We start from the raw sequence: 23,559 nt of genomic DNA on the forward strand, positions 1-23,559 counted from the left end.
CCCTCCCGCCGGCCTCGCCGAAGCCATACCACCACCCCACCCCGCAGGACCTGCCGGTCTCTACCGCCCCCACCGCGACGTGACGCACCAAGCCCTCGCCGTCGCTTTCCTCGAGATCGCGACCGACCAAGCGATGGGCGAGTAGGAGGACATGGACCGGGACGACGAGCCCGAGCTGCTTCATTATCTCCTCGATGCGGCAGCGTCTAGGGCGGCGCAGATGCTCGGGACGGATGTGGGGTGGGTCCGGCGGTGCAATCCGGATAGCCGGCTCGGGGAGCGCAAGTTTGCGGGGAGGTGGAAGAATGAGTGGGATGATGTGGTCAAGGAGCGAGAGGTGGAGAGGAGGCGGAGGAGAGAAACGAGGAGAAGGGACCGGGAGCGGAGGGAGCAGCAGGTGCAGGGGGAGGCGGAGCAGAATCGAGATCAGCCAATTCCGCAACCGTACGCGTACCCGGCGCCGGCCGAAAATCATCACCACCCTGATCAGCACTATCAACATCTGCAGCAGCAGCCACCGCAGCATCCTCCGCAGTATCCTCCGCCGTATCAGCTTCATCAACACCAGCTCGACCACCAACAGCCGCAACAGCATCCAGGGCCGGAGGGTCCCCAAGGTCATCCGCAGGTCCAGCCGGCAAAGCAGGAGGCGGCCCAGGCTGTCCCCAATCCTCAGCATCGCCCACAACCGGCTCTGGCCCTTCCACCATCCGCTGCGTTTGTCCATCACGCGCATTCCGCCCATCCTCCTCCCCCGCCCGCTCAAGCCGGCCACCAACCCCCACACTGCCCGCAATACCCCGCGCCCGAGCCGGACCCCGTGCCGATGCGGCTCAAGCGGGAGAGGGAGGACGATGCGGCTGCGGAGGGGAAGGAGGACGGGCGGAGGGTGCGAGTAAAGCTGGAGCCGGGTCTGGGAGTCGAGGCCGAGGCGGGGTGGGCCGGTGGTGGATCTGATTTTGGCGGAGAAGTGAGGGTCAAGCAGGAGGCTGTTCGTGTGGATTGAAGGGAGAAAAAGAGCCTGTTCTGGTTAAGATCATGGTGAGTCCGCTGCGGTTTCCTGTAGATGAGATTCGAGGGTCTGTGATCAGGTCTGAGCTGATATCTGCAGTATCCATACTATGCGATTAGTAAAGGGCAACCTGCTCCACCTCACACCGTCCACCACCCCTCACCATTGGTCCATCGCCTGGCCGACCAGCTCCGGGGTCAGTAGAACAGCAGTAGTCAGCTCACTTTCATGTTTCCCGGTATGCAACCTCATGTACGGCTCGGCTGCAGTTCTGGTATCCAGGCCGGATCGGTACAGTGGTTGATCAGCACTCAAGGTGGCATATTAGTCAGAGTCAAGCTGAACAGAGCTTTTCGCTTGCGACGCGTCTTGCAGCCTTCATCGATCACTCCGACGCGTCCGATCGACTTACGTCACTGATTGTACCCGGAGGCACGTGACTTTCTGAAACGTCCGGGGAAGACAGTGGCGCCACGCCCATCAAAATCCCGACCTCATCGGGTCAGAAGAAACCATCAGGTCGAGCTTCTTTCTCTTTGCCAGTGCCTCATCCTCCTCTTCACTTCTCCTCTCATCATTGTCCAACGAGCGACATCAAACTCCCTTCCTTCACCACATATATCGCGGACGGTACCACCTCTTCAGCTAGCCTGTCTCAGCTGCCCAACTCTAGCCAGTAAGCAGCATTACCGTCTTCCTCACAATTCCTTCCCGCTCTACTCATACTCCTGACTACCAAGCTGAGGAATACCTGCTGAACCCACAAGCCCTCCAGAACACTCATTCCAGTCCCTACAATCCCTCCACGTGCGCGGCCACGATGACCGGCTCCAGCTCCACCACTCCCATCCCCGAGTTCAACTACGCCCCCAAGATCAGCGACCTGCACCCTGACCACCCCTTCCGGAACCCCAAGACTCTCGCCAAGATGCAGAAACTCTTCCCCAACTACAAGCCGATGACAGACAAGGAGTATCTCGCCAAGCCGTGGTTGCACCCCATCAACGCTATGGGCTTTGGGTTGCGGGAGATTATGCCCCACTACGGGTGGGATGTGAAGGACTTCCCGGGTGGATGGGAGAGTATGTGGAAGGTCGAGTGGCCGAGTCACGCCTATGTGTACGTAACACGTCCTTCTCGTATGTTGCGGACGATAAGGAGTACAAGCTGACGATACAGGCGCTGCGGCGTGGAATGCCGCGGTAGGCTCGCCATCATCCAGATCGAGAAAATGGATATGAAGAAGGACGGTTCGGTCGGCTCGGTAACCCTCGGCGACTGCTTCGAGTGCGAGCTCGAGAACAAGGGCATCAAGGTGTTCACCTGCGGTCACGTCAAGACGGCTTGATCAGCGCGTAAGTTTGTTCAACGCGCGCGTGCACGACTGCCCGGCTGAGGTGCAAGTGATCTGATCAGCAGAGTCATCTCGATCTCACTGCGGACGCGGGCTAAGAGGGTCGTCTTCAGAGTCGTAATTACGTATGGTTAGCGTTACGTATCGTCCCCTTTGGACCCTTATAGAAGTTTTTAGCCATACCTTGTAGTCTTCTCTTTGTACCTCTAGAACATAGATAGATGTGCTGAGTAGACCCCAGCACTCTAGAGAGTACCCATATCAGACACTACAATCTGTCTTGGTAACGCCGCAATCAGCTTAACAGCACACGTTCCGACTCTACGCTATGTCGGAAACCAATACCCTCCATACCACTTCGGCGGTCGTCGTACGTCTTGACGACCCCGACAGCTACACGCAGTGGGAGCGTTCCCTGCGTGCGGTATTTGGCTCTAGGCAACTGAGCCAATACCTGGCGAAAACCCCGTCGGAAATTCTCGCCCACATCCTGGGCCAGTACACCCCCGTCGGGTCAACGCCAAGCGACGCGCTCCTCATCAAGCGCGTCGATATGTCGGTCAAACACGAGGAACGCTGCACCTCTGCTCTGTCCATCATCTACAACTCCCTCTCCGCGACCATCCAAGGTCTCGCCCCTCGATCCCTGCTCGACTATCTCAATGCGGATCCCCACGCTCTGTTCAAGTGGGTGGAGAAGGAGTACGGTACCACTACTTCTTCCCGCCAGGCCGAGCTCTCCGCTGAAGCCTGGTCGATCCGCATCCCCGAGAATGTCTCTCCTCTCGACGGTCTCGCCAAGATCCGCGCCGCCTTTGATGAAATCAGGGCGGCTCTCGCCCGGACGCCGGGCATTACGGCGGCCGAAGCTATGCGCATGCAAGAAGGCTTTTGCATGCTGCTAGCTCTCCCCACCTCGCTCAGTCAAGCCGTCAGCTCCAAGGTGTACAGCGGGGACAAGGTGGATGGCGAGGAGGTGATCCGGCAGGTCAAGCTGGAATGGCGGAGGCGGGAGCAAAAGGGAGAGGTGGCGACGGATGTCGGCCAACTTGTCAAAGGGATGGACACCATCAAGGTCAAGGAAGAGACCGAGACTCGCGCGTTCATCGCGCAAAGGCCGCCCAAGACCAAGACGGAAAGGAAGAGGAAGATTGGGAAAGACGGAAAGGAGCTCAAGGGAGGCGAGGCGGACGAGTACTGCGCCGACTGCCAGTGTCACGGCCACCCCACGCACAAGTGCGTCTCCAGCTTCCTCCGTCGGGCCGATGCCTCCGGGCCCAAGGCCGCCCATATCGCGGTTACGTCTCCTGTCCTCAACGACAGCGATTCGGATAGCGTTTCCTCCGCCTTCGTCCTCCTCGTGACTGTCAGCGCCAACGTCGCGGTCTCCGCCGACAAGTCTACCGAGCTTGTCGTCGACTCGGGAGCCACGGATCACATCGTGCACGATGTCTCGCTGCTGTGCAATGTCCGGCAGCTTGACAAGCCGGTGGAAATCCGCCTCGGCAACAAAATGGTCATCTTGGCCCACGCCGTCGGCGACATGCGCGTCGGCAAGGTGCTTTTCCGGGATGCGTACCATGCCCCGGACATCTCCCACAATCTCCTCTCCGCCCGAAAGCTTGGGCGCGAGCCCGGTTTCCATTGGGAATTCCACATCGACCACTGTCGTCTTGTCACCCCGGCCGGTGAAACCATCCTCTCTGGCAAGCTGGACAGCGGACTCTACACCGTACGCCAATCCATCTCGCCTTCCCCATCTCCCCTCGCTTTGGCAGCTCGCGCTGACAAAGGGCCTTCTTGGCACGTCAGGTTCGGACATCTTAACTCCAACGATGTACGACGTCTGGGGAAATCGGGGCGGCTGCCTGAAGGATGGGAGAAGAACGTAGATGGGGGAGTACCATGCATCTCTTGCATCGGTGGAAAAGGGACTCGTCTACCTACCCCGCCGAGCGAGAACCGCGGTACGGAACCGCTGCAGAAGGTCTCAATCGACCTCTGGGGCCCGGCCTCCGAGCCTACTCTTGGCGGCGCTCGTTACTTCCTCCTCTGCTATGACGACTATAGTCGTCGAATCTGGGTCGCTCTGCTCAAGCAAAAGAGCCAGGCGTTCCAGGAAGTCAAGAACTACGTTGCTCTGGCCGAGAATCAACTCCAAACCACCGTGAAGACCGTCCGCTCAGACCGAGGGGGTGAGTTTATCTCAACAGAAATGTCGGTGTGGTTCAAGGAGAAGGGGATACAACATGTCCTCACACCACCCGGGGCGCACGAGCAGAACGGGCGGGTAGAGAGAGGAAATCTTACTCTCCTCAATGACATCCGGACCTTCCTCGCCGATGCTTCCCTCCCCAAAGCCTTCTGGGGCGAAGCCCTCAACTACTCGGTCTACCTCCGGAATCGTACCACTCTCGTCGCGGATGGAAAGACGGCCGAGGACATATGGGCTGGGAAGCAGATCAACATTTCCAAGCTCCTCCCATTCGGCTGTCCCGTCATGGTCCGGGATCATACCTCTCCGTCCAAGCTCGATCCTCGCTTCATTCCTGCTCGCCTCGTCGGATACGAGCAGAATACCTCCTATCACCGCCTTCTACTGGACAACACATCCAAAGTCGTCACGTCCAGAGATGTCAAGCCCATCTTCCACGCTACTCCGGTCATTCCTGTCGTACCACCGCCTCCTTCGCCTCCTCCGGTCGACCAAGCTCCGGCGCTGTTGGTGGTGGAGGATGAGCCGGAGGGGGTGTCCGAGGTGGTAGAACTGGAAGCGGAAGAGGGCAATGATGAGCAGGAGGACCAGCCGGAGCGAGGGCGGAACTGGGCCATCGTCCCATACGAGCGGGAACAAGCCCCTAGTCCCGAGCCGGTACCTCAGGAAGGTATCCGGCAATCTCACCGGAACCGTGTCCCTCCTATCCGGTACGGCCATATCGCCACCACCGTCTCCACTGCACCCGACGAGCTCATCATTTACGCCCTCGCCGCCGCTACCATCCTCGACCTACCTCAAAACTACCAAGAGGCCCGGCGATCTCCCCAGTATCACCTATGGAGAGAAGCGATGGAGGTGGAAATGGGAAAGATGGAGCGGTACGACGTCTGGGAGTTGGTGGACGATAACGGCCAAGCAGCGTTGGACGGGAAATGGGTGTACACGGAGAAGATCGACGGTGCCACCGGGAAGGTCTCCGCATACAAAGCTCGCTTTGTCGTCAAGGGGTTCAAGCAAATCGCTGGACGGGACTACGCAGAGCTGTTCGCCTCCGTCGCCCACAAGGACACGCTACGCGCTTTCGTCTCCCTGGTCAATTTCTTCGACCTCGAGGTACACCAAACGGACATCGTCGGCGCATCCCTCAACGGGAAGATAGACCGCGATATCTGGGTACGCCCGCCGGAAGGTAGCGGTATACCAGCCAACAAGCTACTCAAGCTCAAGCGTACGCTGTACGGCTTGAAGCAATCTCCCCATCTCTTCAACAAGGCGCTAGATGGTTTCCTCCGGGAATACGGATTCGTCCCCACGGCGGCCGACCCATGCCTATACGTCTATCGCAAAGGCACTACCCTCATCCTCCTTCTGGTGCACGTCGACGATCAGGCGATCGCTTCCAACAACAAGGCGGATCTCCTTGCTTTCAAAGCCGCGCTCAACGCCCGCTTCGAATGCAAGGATGGGGGAGAACTCAACTACTTCCTCGGAATCCAGGTCTACCGCGACCGCCCGGCGCAGAAGCTTTACCTGTCCCAGTCTCACTACATCGAGACGCTGCTCGAGCGGTACGGGATGGACACGTGCAGCCCTGCCAAGTCGCCCTTGCCAAGCGATTTCAAGCCCAGGCTCGCCACCGATGAGGAGCATGCGGAAGCTAGCCATGTCGAGTACCCGGCAGTGGCTGGCGCCCTCCTCTACGTCGCGACCATCACTCGTCCGGATCTCGCGTTCGCCGCCTCCCTCCTTTGCCGGTACATCAGCAAATGGAGTCTGGACCACTGGAAGGCGGCCAAGCATCTTCTTCGTTATCTGCGGGGCACAAGCGACTATTGCCTCGTCTTCGATGCGGAAGCTGGACGAGCAATGATGCTGGGTTACTCGGACGCGGACTGGGGAGGATGCCTAGAAACTCGTCGGTCTACCACCGGTCACTTCTTCAAATGGGCCGGACCTCTCTCTTGGAAAGTCAAGCTCCAATCCACCATGGCCCTGTCGTCTACGCAGGCAGAGGTCCTCGCCGCCACCGACGCTACTAGGCAGGCGGAATTCCTACGCGGGTTATTCCTCGAAATCGGTCTCACCCCTGAAATGGCCGACTTCCCCACTACCATCTACAACGACAACAGCAGTGCAATCATCCTCTCTAAGCACCCTCACGATCACCGTTCAACCAAGCACTTCGAGATCCGCACTGGATACATCAGGCGCATGGGGGAGGATGGGATCGTCAGATTGGTGAAGATTGGGACGGATGATAATACGGCGGACGCGTTGACAAAGTCACTGGCGGGAGCGAAGCTGGCAAAGCATGTTGAGGGGCTGGGTTTAGGGCTGCGCGAGTAAGGGGGTTATCTGGTCCTGCAGGCGAGGGGGTGAGTCGTAATTACGTATGGTTAGCGTTACGTATCGTCCCCTTTGGACCCTTATAGAAGTTTTTAGCCATACCTTGTAGTCTTCTCTTTGTACCTCTAGAACATAGATAGATGTGCTGAGTAGACCCCAGCACTCTAGAGAGTACCCATATCAGACACTACAATCTGTCTTTCAGGTAGCAAAGCAGCGTACCGTGCTCGTATCGCAAGTATGCATGTCGTAGTTTCCTTCCGATCGCTCAAGGTGCGACCCGCCCAGTATCTCAATATAAGCTGTGTCAGGCCGTGAGAAGGGAGAACAGAGTCAACGCTGAGGAAGGAAGACAAGCGTCCCTTGGGACAATGTCTAGTTCTTTGGAACCGCGATCGCCCCTCGTCTCTGAACCTCACATCATTCGGATAGCCTTTCTTCTCCGGTTGACAGCACCTCTCAGTACTCGCGAGCTCGTCAGTTGAGTTTGACAGCCACTAGTCTGGCACTTAGTGCTAAGATCTACCTTGTCCTAATCAAGTAGCGTAGTGTCTGCAGAATCCGCCCGAAGGTGTTAGAACGGTACCGCCAGCACCAAGGCTCCGGTTCTGCTAGCTCACCCCAAGAGTTCTCCTGCAGCTAAAATCTCAGCTCAATAGATCAGCGGTCAGCAACGTATCTCGATCCAGGATGACCACGGACGAGGCCTGCGCTCAACCTGACACGTCACCGCCGAGAGTTAGCCCAGCGCCAATGGGGGAGGGGTCTATGGTCGACTTGCCCTTCTCTGCCTCCTTCCTCCTTGTTAGGCAAATTCGGACTTATGGACGCGCCGATAATCAGTAGGATCAGTATCGAGAACCCGAGGACCCTAGACCGTCATACGAGGGTAAGCATTGACGAGCTCCACTTACCCTGCTGGAAAGTGACTTCTTATACCCGGAATACATGAACCATTATCGACAGACAGACCTCATGTAGCCCCTTCTTCTTGATTGTGACTTCATCTCAGATCCTGCCTCTCCATCTTCTCATCTGGCAAATCAGCTATCACCCAGCGTCGTTATGGGTGGTACAGCTGAGTCTTATACTCACTTCTCCTCTGCACTCGACTGCGAGACAGCCGAGGAAGATTACTTTTGATGCGCCTTGATGAAGTTCAAGCAGTTCCCGGGGCTGCATGATCAGCTTTGCTCTATGCTGCCATGCGTATTGACGACGGAGAGGAGATGAGAAGGGAGAAGGAGCAGAAGCATGAAGGAAAAGCGGGGAGAGAGAGAGAAGGTCGAGACTAGATACTCACTCATCAGCAGGCTTGACGCCGTATTTGGCCTCGACGAGCTTGCCCGTTCCTTTTTCGAAGATGAAGTGGGAGCGCTTGGTGTTTTTCGGGAGTACGAAGGCGCCGAGACTGGGAGTCAGCTTGTCCAGACGGTGTGACCTAGGCGAAAGGGAAAGGAACGAAAGAGAAGGTGGGGTGGTTGAAAGAGCAGGAGAGGGGTCTCGGTTCCAAGTATGGAAGGAAGGGAAGGCGACCTGTGCTAGTGACGAGGCGAGGAGAAGAGTAGGGTATAAGTGAGAAGGAGTCAGAGAGCTGTAGAGACGAGTGAAGAAGAAGGAGTTGAGGAGGAGAATAAACGTACCGCTTGATCAGCTTTGACTCTGGGTCACAAAGCAACTTGTAGGTAAGTTTCTGCTTTACTTTCCACTGTGGAGTCAGCTGGTTGCCCGTCTACACCAACAATCAATGCCAGGCAACTGACGTTCTTCTGAGCGGTGGGACCGTCCCTCGACAAGCCATAGACATCATATCCGAGCTCGGCGATCTCGTCAAAGGCATCTCGGAAGCCGCACGCTTGGTTGGTGCAGCCTGGGGTGTTGGCCTGGGTGTCAGCTGGGTCCTAGCTGCTCGCTTGACTAGTATCGCAGGCCTTGCGCCTCTTCTCCGCTGAGGAGCATTTATGCCTCCCTCCTTCACTGACCCCGCTCATCCCTGTCTTCACTTCTTCCCCCTCGACCCCAGTCCTTCCCCTCATCGTGCTCGCTCACTTCTCCCATGACCCAGAACCTGGGCGGAGATTCACCTTGGGATACAGGAACAAGACCGCCCCCCTCTCCCCCGCCAGCCCCGTCACTTCCACATCCTCCCCCTCCTCATCCTTCAACGTCACCTTCGGCAACTTGTCCCCCAGCTTCATCACCTTCTTCCCATCCGTCTCTGGGTCCGCACCCTGGGGCGCCTCGGCCTCCTTCTCCTTCTTGGACGCTAGCTCCTTCTTATCCGCCGCTTCGTCCGCCTCCGCCTCGGCCTTGTCTGCAGCTTCGACATCGACCTCCTCGCTGGACTCGGGAATCGCGTCCGTCTTTGCCGAGGCCGAGGCCTTTTTGGACGTGACCTTGGATTTGGCTCCCTTGGACGCAGGGGTAGATTTGGCCTTCTTGGATGATAGAGCGGGCTTATCGTCCGCGGCGGCGCGCTGAGGATCAGCTATAGTATTCCCGGCCCAGCGAGAAGGGCGTACCTTGCTCCCGACTTCTTCCTTCTCCTTCGACGCGTCCTGACCCGCCAACCTCCCCGACCGCCTAGACGGAGGAGCCGCGTCGGCCTTCTTGCTTTCTGTCTTGCTCTTGGGCGCCATCTTAGCTGTAGCGAGTACCTTGAGGATATAGGAGAGCGAGGAGAGGCAATAGGGAGAGTATGGGTGTTGTCATCAAGGTTGTTGTGACGATGCGACGGGTGAGGGGGTCTGTGCGGGGCACCACATTCCTCATTTCGCGCTTCAGCTTCCCCGCTTTGGACACCCATTGTTGATTGAGCGTTGACCATACTTCTCTCGTCTATACTTCATTCATCCTGCGGTAGTAGAGGATAGAGAGGATGGAGTACCCGCCCTTGGAGAAGTACGTCGGGATCGGTACGTCCCTCAGCTGTCAGTTGCGCTTGTTGGATAAGCTCGAGCTGATCGGTGCAGACTGCGAGACCGTCTCTGTCCGGGGTGGGTCCGCACTCGCCAAGTAGGTCTCTGGGCTCACTATGATTCTCGATCCTGCTCCAGAGTATGAGGCTCGCATGCCGCGTGTCCTGCGCCCCTCTCACCTTCTGCCCTCAGACCTGCCAGTTGTTGCCCGCTTCTTACCTCCATCACTTAACATTTCTGATGACCAGCCCCTGAACAGCCTGAAACTGAAGATACTGAGCTGATGATGCAGAGTAGCCATCATAGATTACAAAGGCGAGGTCCTCCTCCTATCTCATGTCTGGGTCCATCCCAAAAACGTAGTCAGCTGGGTGACGAATAGTGAGCTTCTCTCTCTTAACATGCTCGAGGGAAGGAGCTGACCGCTCAGTAACGGGTCTGAAGCCTGGTGATCTGGACGGTGGTGAGTGATCTCTCTACATGACAATATGCGCTTCAAGGAGGCCTCCTGCAGAGGGGACATGTATCGGGCGATAAGGAGAGCATAGGGGGAAAGGAACAGACAGAGCGAGGCTGACGCTGTAGCTCCGACATTCGAACAGATCCAACCCAAAATAGAAGCGGTCCTAGAAGGGAAGATCATCATCGGCCATGCAGTCTTTAACGACCTCGCTGTACGTCCGCAGCTGCCTGGGCACCACCGCTTCCGGGATTAACCTGAATGTGGAAGAGCGTATCAGCTGACCCGGATAGGCTATTCAACATCAACACCCGTACGAGGACGTCCGGGATACAGCCCTCTACTATCCCCTTCGGAAACTTATGGGGATAGATAGAGAGGGGGAGTTGCCGAGTCTGAAGAAGATGACGGCGAAGGTGTTGGGGAAGGAGATTCAGGGTGGGGTGCATGATCCGGTACGTCTTGTTATGACTTCATTTGGCTGCACCACCTCCTCAACCATTCCCTATTTTACACGCATGCTCCTGCCTCTCCTCTTTCGCTAGGTCGGACATCCGTTCACCCTTTTTCACGGATCCACTCACCTTCCAAGCCTGTGCATCTTCCTCACTTCAGCTTATCAACTCCTGTGGAGTTGCAAATCTAGAGGATTCAGCTGATAACCCAGATCGAAGACGCCAAAGCCTCGATCGACATCTTCCTGACCGTACGAGAAGAGTACGAGACATTGCTCGCGAAGGGAGGAGAGATCTCGGGGATGCCCCCAAGCTACGCCAAGTGGTATTGGTAGATACTGTCTCCGAGGTGGCGCCCGGTGAAGCAAGTCAGGGAGGCCAAAGGGGAGGTTGGAGGGGTAACACAGTGATAGAGGAGAGGCGAGAGGACATGAGGGGATGCTGATCATCGCGTCAAGGTAGCTTCATCATCGTATCACCTGTAAGCATATACTGTGCGCTCATCTTGGGAGTCTCGCCGCACCGGATAAGGTCGACTCTGTACTGAAGTGCCTACCTGCTCACTGCACTCATGGCAGAATCCCACGTGGCAAGCCTGTATAGCGCAGATACCGAATGACCATAGTCATGTCGTGAAGCCCCTTGTGGGGTGACCCTGCTCTTCCCTCTAGATCTGCCTTCTTGAGCACTGCATCGTCCGAGCGCTCTGCATTCAGCGCTTCTTTTCTTACTCCGCGCTGACAACGAGCTGACACTCAAGCAGAGCCTGGGAAAGCTACAGAACACGATGCTTGCATAGGTATATGAATCATTCCACGTGTGTGGTCTTGTCAACAGGCACCGTCCCTGTCTCACGCGTGACACGGCCTACGCTCCTGCTCATGCCTTCCAGCACTTTGGCGAGCGACGCCGCCCTTCCATCTAGGCCTGCAGCCTTTCGTAGCGCAATCTCCTGCTTCGATTGACTGCGCCACCTCGAGCTCTCCCACCAGCTCTTCTTGGCGTTCTTTGACGCAGTGACACTCTGCAGTCCCTCGATGAAAGGCTCCAGCTCCTCTTTCAAGGCGTTCCGAAGTAACTGCCTGTCCGCCGCGGTGGATGAGTGCTCCGCCATGTTGTCCATGTTGTCAGTGATCTCCATGCGGGCTAGGAACTCCGCAGTGACATCACACAGTCTCCAGACAGAGTGATTGTCGTCGCCTTGCTGCATGATCCACCCAGAGATGACCTTCTCGATCTATACTGATCAGCTACCGGTCGACCAGTCTTTTTCGTATCCCGGACTAACGCGTTCCATCCCCGTGGATTGGCTGCGCTTAAAGTCATACATGAGACTTTCGGGAACGCTGTTCGTTGTATTCTTCGAAATGCCCTTCCCCATGAAGTCATCGAGAGTGGGTGGTGCTCCACTGAACAGTGAGGAAGGGGGATGGTTCTTGCAGACACGGCCTCTCGACCTCTGTCTCGGCATTTCTATGCCCGTGAAGTCTGCATGATCAGACTCGCTCACTCTCGAACAGAGGGATTACTTACGTCTTGCCAAGGGAATGGTGGATCCATGTTTGAACATTGTGTTAAAGAGATTGGTGAGATGGTGGGTGGAAGAGATGAGATGAGGTGTATACACAACAAGTGGGTGGTTAGGACTACATCCAGATATGCTGGGCTGTGCCTGGCCGTCAGCTCATGAAAGTAGAGTCACGTGCACGCGGAGGAAACGCTACACGTACAAGGCTGTACAGGCCAATGGATCAGCGTACTCGAGCTGTCAGAGACGTGCCTGCATTCCGTCTCGACGGTTGTGATCTGCCGCTGGGTGGTCATGACATAGGAGACCCACAACTCGAGGGAGCATTGATCGGATCGAGGCCGTGGCAGTACACGAGGTGTGAGGTCTCCCGGTATGTCGAATGAGCAGGAATTGAACGTAAGCCTGAGCTGTCCGGGGGACCGAGCAGAGTGTCTCCGTTTAGTAACCTGGTCGGTGAGTGTCTCAAACAGCGAGAGGTATGCATATCATCGCGATAGCACAGATCCTCATGGTTACAACACACGCAACGGATCTATTGCGGAAACCACAACTCCCTGGCCGTGAGCGCTTCTCCCTTCCAGATGCAGTCCGTGTAGATCTCGGTGATACGGCGGGCAACTTCGCTGGTAGCGCTCCGACAGGACGAGTGAATCTTGAAGTCATCGGCAAACCTCCAGGGATAGTATTTTTTGCCTCTCTGGCGAGCGATGTACTTCCTGAGCTCCTCAAAGCTTTTGACCTTGTTGTTCAGCTGCTTGACCGTGTATGCCCTGACAACTGCGCTCTCCTCGGCCGCCCGCAGACAAGTGTCGAGAGACGTGAGACTCTTCCTCAGCTCCGAGCTGCACCTCTCCGTACCGTCATTAGCGCGACGTTTTGCGTGTGCCAATAGAGACGCAGTCACCGAAGCTAGGGTCCACATCGATCCTCCGCTTCCAAAGTCTTCGAGAAGAGTGTTGCGTTCGAGTGCGTGCTGAACAACTGCGGCTGTGACGCATGCTTTGACCTAGACTGTCAGTGATTGCTCGAGCACGCTAGTGAGGAGGCGCTCACGTATGTGTTTGTGAGATCGAGAGACCTAAATCTCCGCAATTCAGCCTCATTCATCTCGATCGAGGCCCAGTCGGCACATCCGGGGTCGCCTGTCAAGTCCGTAAGGCTAGGGTACTTGTGCTCGATATCGGCTGGCTGAAGGCCGGTCGACGCACCAGATGAAAGCGCAGAGGTCTTGGGGTGCGCTGTAGGTCGGCGGGGGGCAGACAAGTGGAGCATCGGGGGTGCCATCGCGTAACAGGCCTGGCGGGATCAATCGAATCAGTCTCTGATTTGGGAAGAGGACGAAGTAAGGGGTAGAAAGTCAGGATGGCTCAGGGATGCCACCCAGGGCTCCTCGCCCAAGGCGCAAGCTGAGCTGGTTCAGGCCAAAGGAAGATATAGGAGATGAATGCAAAAGGAGCGCTAGGTTTCTTGGATCAACTGGAGGCACCCAGGTCACACCTATCGCAATAGTGGGCACCTGATCGATGCCCTTCTGTGCTGTAGACTGGCCTGCCCTTGATTGCTGTGGGTCAGGCTTCACCTGCTGGCACATCTAGAGCAGAACATTGCGAGCGACAGCAGATTTCTAAAGTAGATAAGCAATGACAAGTTGTACATGTACCAATCAACATCAACGATCATAGACCACGGAAAGTATTGTAAATCCCGGAAGGTCCTGGCGCCCGCGGATTATCGATCCGGTCAGCGATGAGGCCCACCGTGGGCGCCAGCCGGCCCGCCACGTCTGAGATCCTCTCATCAATGTCTGCACTCCAGATCAGGTCAGATGGGACGGACTCAGGGTTGGTCTTTGCAGTCTCGCTGAAGACGATGCTGCTCATACCCGACGCGAGCTTGGGGTGTCGCTGGACAGCCCTGAGGTACAGCAGCAGCGTCCCAACAGAGACGTCAGTCAGATGAGCTTCGACTTTGGCAATGTTGCAGCCGGATCTGGCAGCTTCGTCACGTAGCGCCTTGACGACCGTGCGTAGATCCTGCAAGGTCGGGTCAGATCGGGCCTGTGCCAGGTCTGTGTCTGCCAGTAGCAGGGACACCACGACTCCTCTGACCTAGGAAGTTTAGCTCAAGCCCGCACGAGGCCACGGTGACACTCACGAATTCCCTCGCCGCGTTCTGATCACCGTAGGTCCGCAACTGGTCCAATGTCATTCCGGATCCGGAAGCGGAGACCTCCTCCTTGTAGCAAACCTTCGAGTCCTCATAGGTAATCTTGAGCTGGGGATCAGTGAAGAAGGGCGCCAGCGTTTCGGTTTCCGTGTCGAGCAAAGTCCGAGTCGTAGCTGCCCTTCCCGCTCCGTCCGTCCAGGGGAGTTCCTCCGCTCCTTGATTGTCTAAGAGCGTCAGCAAGGAGACGCAGCCATGAGAATATCATGGCACCGACTCATGCTGTCCGCAGCTGATTCGAGAATGTCAAGGTTCAGCAAAGTCGCGAATTGTGAGGGTGGCAAATGAGTGGGATGATGGCAAGTCGAAGTGGACGGGGCCTGGCGAGACCCCCAGATATCTCTACTGACTCCGTCAGACTCACTGAAACGGCATCAGCAATCCCGAAAGGATATCCCAGGGGCTCGAACGTAAAGGATCGCAAGATAGTGCTTGCTGGGCCATTCTGCTCTGCGTACATGAGGGGACCGAATACAGACCGTCCAGCTTCAGAGCCACATCGGCACCTTCTGGTGAGCTCTCCCTTCTGATCGACGCACAGATCAGCGGGGCCGGGAGTATGGTACACATCGCTAGGCCGAGGGTTTGTATAGGCGCAGTCACCAGAAGTCCACAATCAAAAATCAGCAGTCAGCAGCAGTCAGTGACGACAGATCAGTAACGCGTAATCATATCGTATCTCATTGATATCGTAGAGTAGCTCATCATTTTGTCGATCTATCTAGGTTTCTCACATACAAATCGGCCCCTTCCTTCTCCTCCTGGCCCTCATGCTCTTCTACTCCATCTCCCCATCCCCCTCGCTCCCCCTCGTCTCTCCACAAAACACCCCGGCCCGCCTCATACCCCCATTCCCTCCTTCCCGTCACATCCCGTTCGTCCCCTCCGCTCTTCTCTTCTCTTTTTCCCGCCCCGCCCGCAACTCATGCCGCACCGACCTAGAACCCAGCCGCACCGGGCGCCTTGTCCCCTTCGCGCTTGAGCGCCAGGAGGATCTCCTTCATCCGCTGCAGGTCGGAACCGCCGGGAACGGACGGGCGGATGGTTTTGGATTCTCGCTGTCAGCTTCATCCTTTGGGATATAGTGCTAGGAGCTTAAAGAGGTGTGGGAGGGGAAGAGGGAGGGTGTGGAGATGGGTAGAGACTGTTGGACGGGAGAAGGAGGGGATCGGAGTACTGGTCGAGATGGGTGACAGAAGAAGTAGGGCGTATCCGACAATCGATCGGGTGGAAAAGCGGGGAAGTGATAGCTAGAAGGGAAAAAAGCAGGGGAGCTGATATGAATCCGAAGCGGAACATGACCTACGCGAATTCTCCAAGCTGATCATCTCGGTGACCCGCTCCCATGCTGTTCCTTTTGCGATCCCCTCGGTCATCTTCTCCAGGAAGGCAGATTCGGACTCCCTGCAGGTTTCAGCTGTCTGCCCTCGCCCAGGCGATCATTTACCCAGTCGAGGGATCGTCCTTCTCTTTCGCCAACTCCCTCCAGCTTCCTTCAGCGCCCCTCCTCACTCCCTCTCCGAAACGACCTCCACACTTCCCACTCCATCCACTCAGCCCGAACCCCAACTCACTTGTTCTCCCTGATATTCCTCTCCTTGACCCGATTATACTCCTCATAAAACGCATCAATCCCCTTCTCGGCCTTATCTTTCATCTCCTCCCTCCTCTTCCGATCCTTCTCGTCCCGCCCCTTGATCTCTTCCGCCTGCTTGGCGCGCCACGCCTTGATCGGCTCGGTATCTTCCTCTTGGGCCGGCAAGGTGTTGTTAAACCTCGGCGCGGGGAGGACTGACCCGGAGCGACCGCCGGCGGGTGAGGGGGCGGCGGGGTAGGGTGAGGCTCCGTACGGTTGGGGAGCGAGGGCGTTGAAGACTGGTTTGGCGGGCTGGAGGTCAGCTCTTTGCCCGACATCAAGGGCGGGCCGCAAAAGCTGAGCGAGTGGGAACTTACAGCTTCGTATGGAACTTCTCCCGAGAGGTCCGGGAAAGCACTCTCGAATTGCTCCCTCTCCACATCATCCGTCCCGCTCGCTCCTGTCACCCTGACATCGGAAGACCCACGCGGCGCGTCATCCAGGTCGGGGAAGGCATCAATACCCTTGGGTCCGGGAGCCGGTACCGGCGCAGGAGGAGCGGACTGCGGTTCGTCTACCTGTCAGCTTAGTCGTCCAACGAGCCCGCGACAAACATCAAGCTCACCAAAAGCGGCAAAGTCCATACCGCTAGGAGCGGTCGGTGCTTGGCCCGAAGAGAAGAGGTCCGCGTCGTCCCCTGCTCATCAGCTTCTTTCTTCTGTCAGCCTGCGGGGAAGACACACCGAGAGCGGCCTTTTCGCGAGCGAGGAAGTCAGCCATAGGGTCGTCTGACATGGTGAGCTGAGTAGATAGGGTATAAGTAGAAGGTAAGTATAGAGTGGAAGTATAGGCCGAGGAGAGAGAAGGTATATGGGTTAGTGCGTGGACGCGGTGCTTGAGGCGCGGCGGGGAAGGCCGGGGTAAGGAATGCGGGATTTGGGAGATAACGCCGCAATTCTCCGTGTTACTAAACCGTGAGGGGGTACTCGATTTCTGGTTTCGATTTCTTTCGATTTGACTCGCCCATCAATACATGCCATGATCTTGTCTAACGCGAACGAAGACTCCATCATGACAGCGCACTGATGGGGTATAAGGTGGTACGAATGCCCCAGCTGACATTGTGGCCGAAATATAGGCGTGCCGGGTGAGGATTGAGCATGCTGAGCTCCGATGTCGCTGAGAATCTGACGATGGTCTGTAGGGTCTTCCGTAGGACTGAGTCTCCATCATTACTACATACTGACTTAGCCAGTTTTGGGGTAAAAATGGAACATATCGCGGTATAAAAGCTGTCTGACAGAAAGGAGTTGCCGAGAAAGGATCTCAGCTCGACGCCAAAAGGCGTGGGGATGGGCCTGCTGGCCACAGGCCACCCACCTTGACCTCCTTGATGTCAGCATTGTCTCTTTTTTGTACCCTGCTTTTCTCTTCTCACATATACTCAACGATGTCCTCGAAGACCCTCCAAGATCTCTCCGACAAGCTGCTCTCCAGAATCTACTGGCATCTCGGATTCGTCCAAGGGCACCGCCCGTCCCTGGCGGGTCGCTCTCAGTCCCTCCGACTCCCTTCTGATGACTGACGCGCAGAGGTCATGGATGTCGGTCAACGAGGTAAGGTCTTATCGCTTGACACTTTGAACAGAGACTGATAATCACAGCGCCTCCACGGCGTCGGACGGGCAGTAAATGACATCGCCACGGGGCATGGTCCGAGCGGCAGGTGCTTTTCCCTATCCACGGCTAATCTACGGTCCGTCATCCACTGTCCGCCCAAGAAGAACATATGGTCAATCATCCAGGACAAGACTATCAAGGCGCTGGCAGACCAAGCACTCATCAACAACGACGCCAGATGGAAGGGCATCTGGACGATCCCCCAGATGGTCGCCCCCACGGCCCGCGCGCAGTGGATATCGACACTCAGGTCGCAGTTGGATTCGACCAAACAGAGGGGTTCGTTCGTCTCTGCAAGTTGAAGGTCGACGACAAGGACAAGAAGACATTTCCGGCATTGAGCCATATTATCTTTCAGTCCAAGCAGGAAGGCAAGGGACACCAGTTCAACCGCGAACATATCAGCATTCCGGAGGTACGTGAAGCCTTGCACGAGCTCACGCAAGCCTATCCCGAGATTGGGGTGCACTGGGTGGGACGCCCAGGGATGTGGCAGATGCTTCGAGGGAATATCTCACCCCTCCTGACGTGCTACAGCGCGGCTAATAGACCGCCACTACCAACAGAGAGTCTGTCCGTTCCGAAAGACCTTTCCAACCGATTCCGGCGAACACTCCGGTGGTTCGGCTCGGCTAAGCATGTCAAGGAGAAGGAGACATCGAGCATATCAGACGCAATGAGCCAGCTTGGTACCTCACTCGCCAGCCTGCAGAGGGTGAGCGTGAGTGAGTTTACGGTGTACATTGGCGGCGTGAAGGGGAGGAGTGACGTGATCGGGACTGTGAAGGTTGCGGAGCCGGACTTGAGGGAGGAGGCCGGGGATAGAGGATGCGCGTTTGTGTTGGCTCACGGTCCGGTCTGAGCAGTGTTAGTGCTTCATCCGCTGCATACACATCAGACGTCCGCCGACCCAGGGACTTTGTGAAAGAGCAAGTAGATCTGCCACTTGCTTCTGTCACCTGATGTCATTTTGATGTACTAAAGCGCCACTTGACCCCAGAGACATGACAGCCCGGAGACAGCGATAGTCGTCGAGAGACTGACAGGCTAGCGATCTGTACGTGTTATCATACTCACCTTTGATCAAGTCACCCGTGCTGTACTGCAACACAAGTCGCAGCTATCAGGTCCTTTGTCAACAACACCCCAGATACTGAATCAGCCGCTCTTGTACCCGTGTTCCAGGCTAGTCTCACGTCTTATACGCGTATTAGAGCCACAGGGATCGGACACCGTTGACCGTGGACCCTAGGTATTCTGAGATGGATGAGGATCTGTGCAGTAACTCTCACTTCACACTCACTTATCTAAATCTCGCTGCTGAGCCATTGCGCAGCCTACGTTTGACCTAACACCTATCTCGCCTGGCGCTCTGCTCACTATGGTATACACAAACGACGGAGAATCCCACTCCAACAGTACCGACTCATGTGGGTCCTCGTCATCCTCGAGCTGATGCGAGATATTCCGTCTTCCGCGCTGTCCGACACATGTACATCGAATAGCTCCAGCTACGGCTCCTCGCTATACTCGGATGGATTAGACACCGGGGATACGGCGTACTCGGATACGCGTTCCGAGCGGGAAGGTGATGAGCACGGAAACGGAGACGGAGGCGATGGTAAGTCCAGCTCTGCACAAGCAGAGCTGATATCAATTTATTCAGATATTAGCTCGTCATATAGCTCGGACTACAACTCATTCCTGTCAGGCAGTTCCCGCTCGGATTCAGATTCGGAGCGGGCGGTGTATCGGAGTTCTGGATCGACAACAGACGAAGCGGATCGCCGAGGTCAGACGAAAACGGACAGTTTTTGTGAGTTGATACACCATATGTAGTGTTCATACGAGGCCGATCTGAGGAATTAGAGGGCCCAGATACTTATGCGCTGACTGAGCTGATGGCGCCAGATAGTATGATTGAAACAAACACCGCGGTCACCCCCAGTCGACGATCTGACGCGCTTCCACCTAACAGCGAATTTTGCCTCAGACGACAGGGTGATTCTCAGAACATATCATGCAAGTCGGACATGCTGTCTACAGGAATAGGCTCAACGAATCCGGTACCCGGAGTTTGGTGTAAGTGTGCTTCTTCTTTCCCTGGGTGCTTGTCGCAGCTGACCAGTGGTACCTCATTCATATGTACCGGGCTGATCGTATCATCAGACCAGTCCAGATGCTCCACTACAGCTTTCCTCAGTCGGAAGTCTCGCGCCCCTCTGCCCAGCCCTGTTCTGACCCTCGATGATCAGCCGAGCGACAGGCCAAGCAAGTCGCGTGATTCCATGTCGGGCATGAGCTCGAGGTCTGGGAGATCTGACAGCTCGGATACCGACGGAGATGATCTGGTCTACAAAAGCTGTGAGTGCTCTGCCGGTTTCGGCGGATACCTGCAGCTGAAACGTCCTAGTTATCAGCGATGTGGAGCGCGACAGTCGGGGCAGAGTGGTCGGCCTAGGCTACTACAAGCATGAGTTCACGATCGACCGAGATCAGTCCGGCTACCTTTTAGGCGATAACTACGTGACAGACTGGGGAACGCTCAAGGTCGATACCGACCGGACCGGCTTCTCCATCAACGACGATCATTTCGGCCTCGAGGCGGGAGCGAATAAGCTGATCTTTACGCCAAGCGGTGTCACACTCAACGGCACCGAGATTCACCCAACACGGCGTGTCACCCGTGGCCCCGTGTCATCGCTTCCGCCTGGTCTGAGCAGAATATTCGGCGATCTGATAATGGGCGATGGTACACGTTCGTCCGGTAGCGCCCGGAGCTCTGCATGGCGACGCCGGGCCGATATTGGTGATCCCGGCAGGTCCAGGAACGGAACACATCGGAGTGTGCATCGGATTCCAGAGAGTTCATATATGGATGAGTAGTCTAGATGCATTTCGCAGACAGGGGATATTCTGATCTGCCATTTTCCCTACTGAGAGTGATTTAGCCTGCGTAGCAAGCTTCTAGCACCATAAACTATAACGATGGATCGCAGGACTCTGCCCTTCGCTGTCCTTCGCTTTAGAATAATTTCGAAGCAAAGTCAGCGTTGCCTGATCCACCATATCCTGTACGCGAGGCAAAAACTTCGCGCACTCGCCGCTGGGCTCGGTTCGCCGCTTCAATCTGTCGCCACCAGCCCGCCACTTTCGGTGCCACCCACGGTCACTTTGAGGAATGCGGAGCGACAAAGTTTTTCCTTGAACCAAGCAGGCGCGTCGACGCGTCCAGGCTTGCAATAACAATGCAGCTGTCTTCCGCATCACCTCTCTCCATCTAGACCTCAGTGCTCACTGCGCTGACAAAAAGGCCATCATGGTCAGCAGTGGAAATCGCAATGCGTTCGCTGGTCCGAGCTCAAGCTCAAGCTCAGGCACCGGTCCCGGCGCCAGCGCGAACGGTGGGAGACCCGCCGGTCCTGTCCGACCTACCAAATTACAGGTCATCCCTAGTACTTGGGAGGGGACCATATCTGCTCCTATCGAGGAGAAGGACCGTACGTCACTTCGATCTATTCAGACGACTGAGCTTTGGTCTGGATCTAGGTAAGATGGGCTGACTGGGCAGCTGCGGTATTTCTGCATTCGATGGCCCAGGTATTGGATGAGTATCACTTACCTACTAAGTACGTTCCTTCCTGTTCCTCTCCCCTTGATCCTCGGTCTCTTGTCCGACCAGGCTACTCCGGGCGCTATCATACCCATGACTCGATCGAACGCTCAGCTCAGCATCTGCATCTAGAGTTACAGCTAACCCCTCAGGCGGCACCTCCATCTCCTCCTCTTCCTGACTCTAACGTCCGATCCCCCTCTCGCGCCCCTCGCCATCCGCACCTTCTCCCACCTCCTTTCCCTTCTCTCTCCTTCCGCCTTAGCTCCGCTACTACCCTCCGTCACCTCGCACTCCGCCGAAGACCCCGACTGGTTCACATGGGACGAGCCCCCCAAAGGCAGCATCGACCGGTCCGTCCGCCGGTTCATGCGCCGCGCGATCGATTCCGGCGTCTGGGCTCTACTGGCGGAATACAAAGTGAAGGGCAAAGAAGAAGATGCGCTGGTGAAGGTGGAAAGAGAGCTGAAGTTGGGGGCGGGGGCTGTGAAGCTCGAGAGTGGGAAGAAGGGACGGGGCAGGCCGAGGGCAAGTAAAACGGCGGTGGTGCAGCCCGAAGAGGAAGAAGAGGAGGAAGAGCAGGAAGAAGTGGAGGAGGAAGAAGACGAGGAGAGGGAGGGGGAGCGGGAAGAGGCGATGGGGAGGAAAGGAGAGAAGTTTATTGGTGGGAAAGGGTGGGAGGTGTTGGGGCTGTTTGTGGAGATGTGGAGGGAGGATCAGAGGGAGCATCTGGCGAAGCATCCGAATGAATGTGAGTCCTAGCTCCTCGGGTGTTTCTTGGCCTATCCGCTCTTCTCCCCTCAAGAGGCGTCTCCACCTTGGTGTAGGCAATAGGAAGCTGGGGGCGTATGGGTATACCCCGGCACTCCCCCACCGTTCACATTCATTCCCCGCCTGTCTAGTGTCCTCCACCCAGCTCTCGCCCACTTTGCACGCGATATGACTGAAGCTGACATCCCAGCGTGGTCCCCTCTCTTCCTGCAACAACTCCCGCAGCCCTACGTCAGCCGGGACCGCAGCGTCAAGACCACACTCCAGATGGACGATGCGTCTCTTGCGCTGAAAGCTATCCGTGCGGGGTTGTTGTTCTGCGCAGCGGACGATGTGGAGAGCAGTGAGAAGCGTAGAGTCAGGGAGATTTGCGCGGGAATTTTGAGGCTGGTACGTGACCTTTCATTTCGGCGAAGATGGCTCTTCTCCCTCATCATCCCATTCACGGTTTCTTCTGGACACCTATCGCTCGAGCTCCCACTGCATGCCTGATTGGCAACCAGTCAAAAGTGGACCAAGCTGACCTCTCCAGCTGCTAGACGCCACCACTCCCCAAAACGCGCCGTTCCACCCCCCCTCCCTCCTCTTATCCCTAATCACCCTCTTCCGCCCCCTCTCCCCCTCGTCCCTCCGCACCGCATTCTCCTTCATACCAGCTTCGACCCCGCTGTACGCCCACCTCCTCGCGCTGGGCGTGGAGGATCTCGCCGGGGTTCGGGGCACGAATGTGTCGGAACGAAAACGGAGCGCCGAAATCTTTGGGAGAGAGTTTGATTTGAAGTGGAGGGAAGAAGGGGACGAAGCAGCGGGGTCGGGGGCGAAGGTCAAGAAAGTAGCGTTCCCTCCTCCAAGAGTGTCGTTTCTCGCTACGCTGCTGCTACTCCAGCCGCAGACTGCCTCGGAGGCGGGCAAGATGGGACGTAAAAGCGGGGCAGGAGGGGGCTTTATTGGCGGACCGGAAACGCCAGAGAAGATGGGGTGGTTGAAACGTCAGCTTGTATTGTGGGCGGGAGTGCATCAGGGGCCTGGACCAGAGTGGGGGTTTGGGAAGGATGAGGCGTGGGCGGGGAGGTTGAAGCAGGAGATGCCGGAGGGAGAGGGGGAGGAGATCTTGGAGTTGATTAGGGATTTGGAGGGCTGATGCATATCTTAAGTGGTGTTTGTCAGCTGGGGCATCAGTTGCCGGTCAGACTAGGTATGGGTGGGTCTTGATATAAGAGACACGGGGCATCCAGTACAGTCTCAGCAGGATTTACTAAGCGCATCCAGACAGCTAGGAGTATCCGAGTCCGCTCTACCCGCTCTACCTCAGCATGCCACTACTTCCCCAGCCTCAGTCCAGGCTGAGATCACACAAGACTCCCGCCTAAACACCGCTTCTTTTCCGCACATTCCACTCATCA

The 23,559-nt window shown here is 56.6% G+C and overlaps 10 protein-coding genes across 10 annotated transcripts; 6 read left to right on the forward strand and 4 right to left on the reverse strand.

Annotated features, from left to right (window-relative positions):
- Positions 1-151: 151 nt before the first annotated feature.
- Positions 152-1,006, forward strand: MKK02DRAFT_39369 (uncharacterized protein; the record flags this gene model as incomplete). Its single annotated transcript, XM_053090560.1, has 1 exon — positions 152-1,006. One exon carries the CDS (start codon positions 152-154, stop codon positions 1,004-1,006), a length of 855 nt encoding a protein of 284 aa, XP_052948868.1.
- Positions 1,007-1,832: 826 nt separating this feature from the next.
- Positions 1,833-2,360, forward strand: MKK02DRAFT_39370 (uncharacterized protein; the record flags this gene model as incomplete). The annotated part of the gene is made up of 2 exons (XM_053090561.1): positions 1,833-2,131; positions 2,192-2,360. The coding sequence occupies 2 exons, from the start codon at positions 1,833-1,835 to the stop codon at positions 2,358-2,360; spliced, it is 468 nt and encodes a 155-aa protein (XP_052948869.1).
- Positions 2,361-8,063: 5,703 nt separating this feature from the next.
- MKK02DRAFT_39372 (AhpC-TSA-domain-containing protein) lies at positions 8,064-9,569 on the reverse strand (the record flags this gene model as incomplete). Its single annotated transcript, XM_053090562.1, has 6 exons — positions 8,064-8,106; positions 8,234-8,341; positions 8,574-8,638; positions 8,694-8,813; positions 9,015-9,407; positions 9,453-9,569. The coding sequence occupies 6 exons, from the start codon at positions 9,567-9,569 to the stop codon at positions 8,064-8,066; spliced, it is 846 nt and encodes a 281-aa protein (XP_052948870.1).
- Positions 9,570-9,808: 239 nt separating this feature from the next.
- Positions 9,809-11,098, forward strand: MKK02DRAFT_39373 (ribonuclease H-like domain-containing protein; the record flags this gene model as incomplete). Its single annotated transcript, XM_053090563.1, has 7 exons — positions 9,809-9,845; positions 9,903-9,945; positions 10,141-10,229; positions 10,279-10,311; positions 10,434-10,522; positions 10,602-10,763; positions 10,976-11,098. The coding sequence occupies 7 exons, from the start codon at positions 9,809-9,811 to the stop codon at positions 11,096-11,098; spliced, it is 576 nt and encodes a 191-aa protein (XP_052948871.1).
- Positions 11,099-11,238: 140 nt separating this feature from the next.
- MKK02DRAFT_29231 (uncharacterized protein) lies at positions 11,239-12,333 on the reverse strand (the record flags this gene model as incomplete). Its single annotated transcript, XM_053087755.1, has 5 exons — positions 11,239-11,301; positions 11,328-11,467; positions 11,619-12,000; positions 12,052-12,251; positions 12,297-12,333. 5 exons carry the CDS (start codon positions 12,331-12,333, stop codon positions 11,239-11,241), a joined length of 822 nt encoding a protein of 273 aa, XP_052948872.1.
- Positions 12,334-12,826: 493 nt separating this feature from the next.
- On the reverse strand, positions 12,827-13,578 carry MKK02DRAFT_29232 (uncharacterized protein; the record flags this gene model as incomplete). Its single annotated transcript, XM_053087756.1, has 2 exons — positions 12,827-13,300; positions 13,348-13,578. The coding sequence occupies 2 exons, from the start codon at positions 13,576-13,578 to the stop codon at positions 12,827-12,829; spliced, it is 705 nt and encodes a 234-aa protein (XP_052948873.1).
- Positions 13,579-13,970: 392 nt separating this feature from the next.
- Positions 13,971-16,888, reverse strand: MKK02DRAFT_39376 (clathrin light chain-domain-containing protein; the record flags this gene model as incomplete). Its single annotated transcript, XM_053090564.1, has 8 exons — positions 13,971-14,402; positions 14,449-14,684; positions 15,473-15,571; positions 15,824-15,921; positions 16,092-16,405; positions 16,471-16,667; positions 16,719-16,790; positions 16,837-16,888. The coding sequence occupies 8 exons, from the start codon at positions 16,886-16,888 to the stop codon at positions 13,971-13,973; spliced, it is 1,500 nt and encodes a 499-aa protein (XP_052948874.1).
- A 993-nt stretch (positions 16,889-17,881) lies between these two features.
- MKK02DRAFT_29234 (uncharacterized protein) lies at positions 17,882-18,634 on the forward strand (the record flags this gene model as incomplete). Its single annotated transcript, XM_053087757.1, has 1 exon — positions 17,882-18,634. One exon carries the CDS (start codon positions 17,882-17,884, stop codon positions 18,632-18,634), a length of 753 nt encoding a protein of 250 aa, XP_052948875.1.
- A 519-nt stretch (positions 18,635-19,153) lies between these two features.
- On the forward strand, positions 19,154-20,658 carry MKK02DRAFT_29235 (uncharacterized protein; the record flags this gene model as incomplete). Its single annotated transcript, XM_053087758.1, has 6 exons — positions 19,154-19,202; positions 19,235-19,393; positions 19,505-19,588; positions 19,684-19,854; positions 19,966-20,136; positions 20,186-20,658. 6 exons carry the CDS (start codon positions 19,154-19,156, stop codon positions 20,656-20,658), a joined length of 1,107 nt encoding a protein of 368 aa, XP_052948876.1.
- Positions 20,659-21,091: 433 nt separating this feature from the next.
- Positions 21,092-22,648, forward strand: MKK02DRAFT_29236 (uncharacterized protein; the record flags this gene model as incomplete). Its single annotated transcript, XM_053087759.1, has 4 exons — positions 21,092-21,272; positions 21,344-21,401; positions 21,538-22,136; positions 22,347-22,648. The coding sequence occupies 4 exons, from the start codon at positions 21,092-21,094 to the stop codon at positions 22,646-22,648; spliced, it is 1,140 nt and encodes a 379-aa protein (XP_052948877.1).
- Positions 22,649-23,559: the final 911 nt, after the last annotated feature.

Source organism: Dioszegia hungarica (genome assembly GCF_025882075.1).
Source record: "Dioszegia hungarica strain PDD-24b-2 chromosome Unknown MKK02contig_2, whole genome shotgun sequence".
Classification (NCBI taxonomy): domain Eukaryota; kingdom Fungi; phylum Basidiomycota; class Tremellomycetes; order Tremellales; family Bulleribasidiaceae; genus Dioszegia; species Dioszegia hungarica.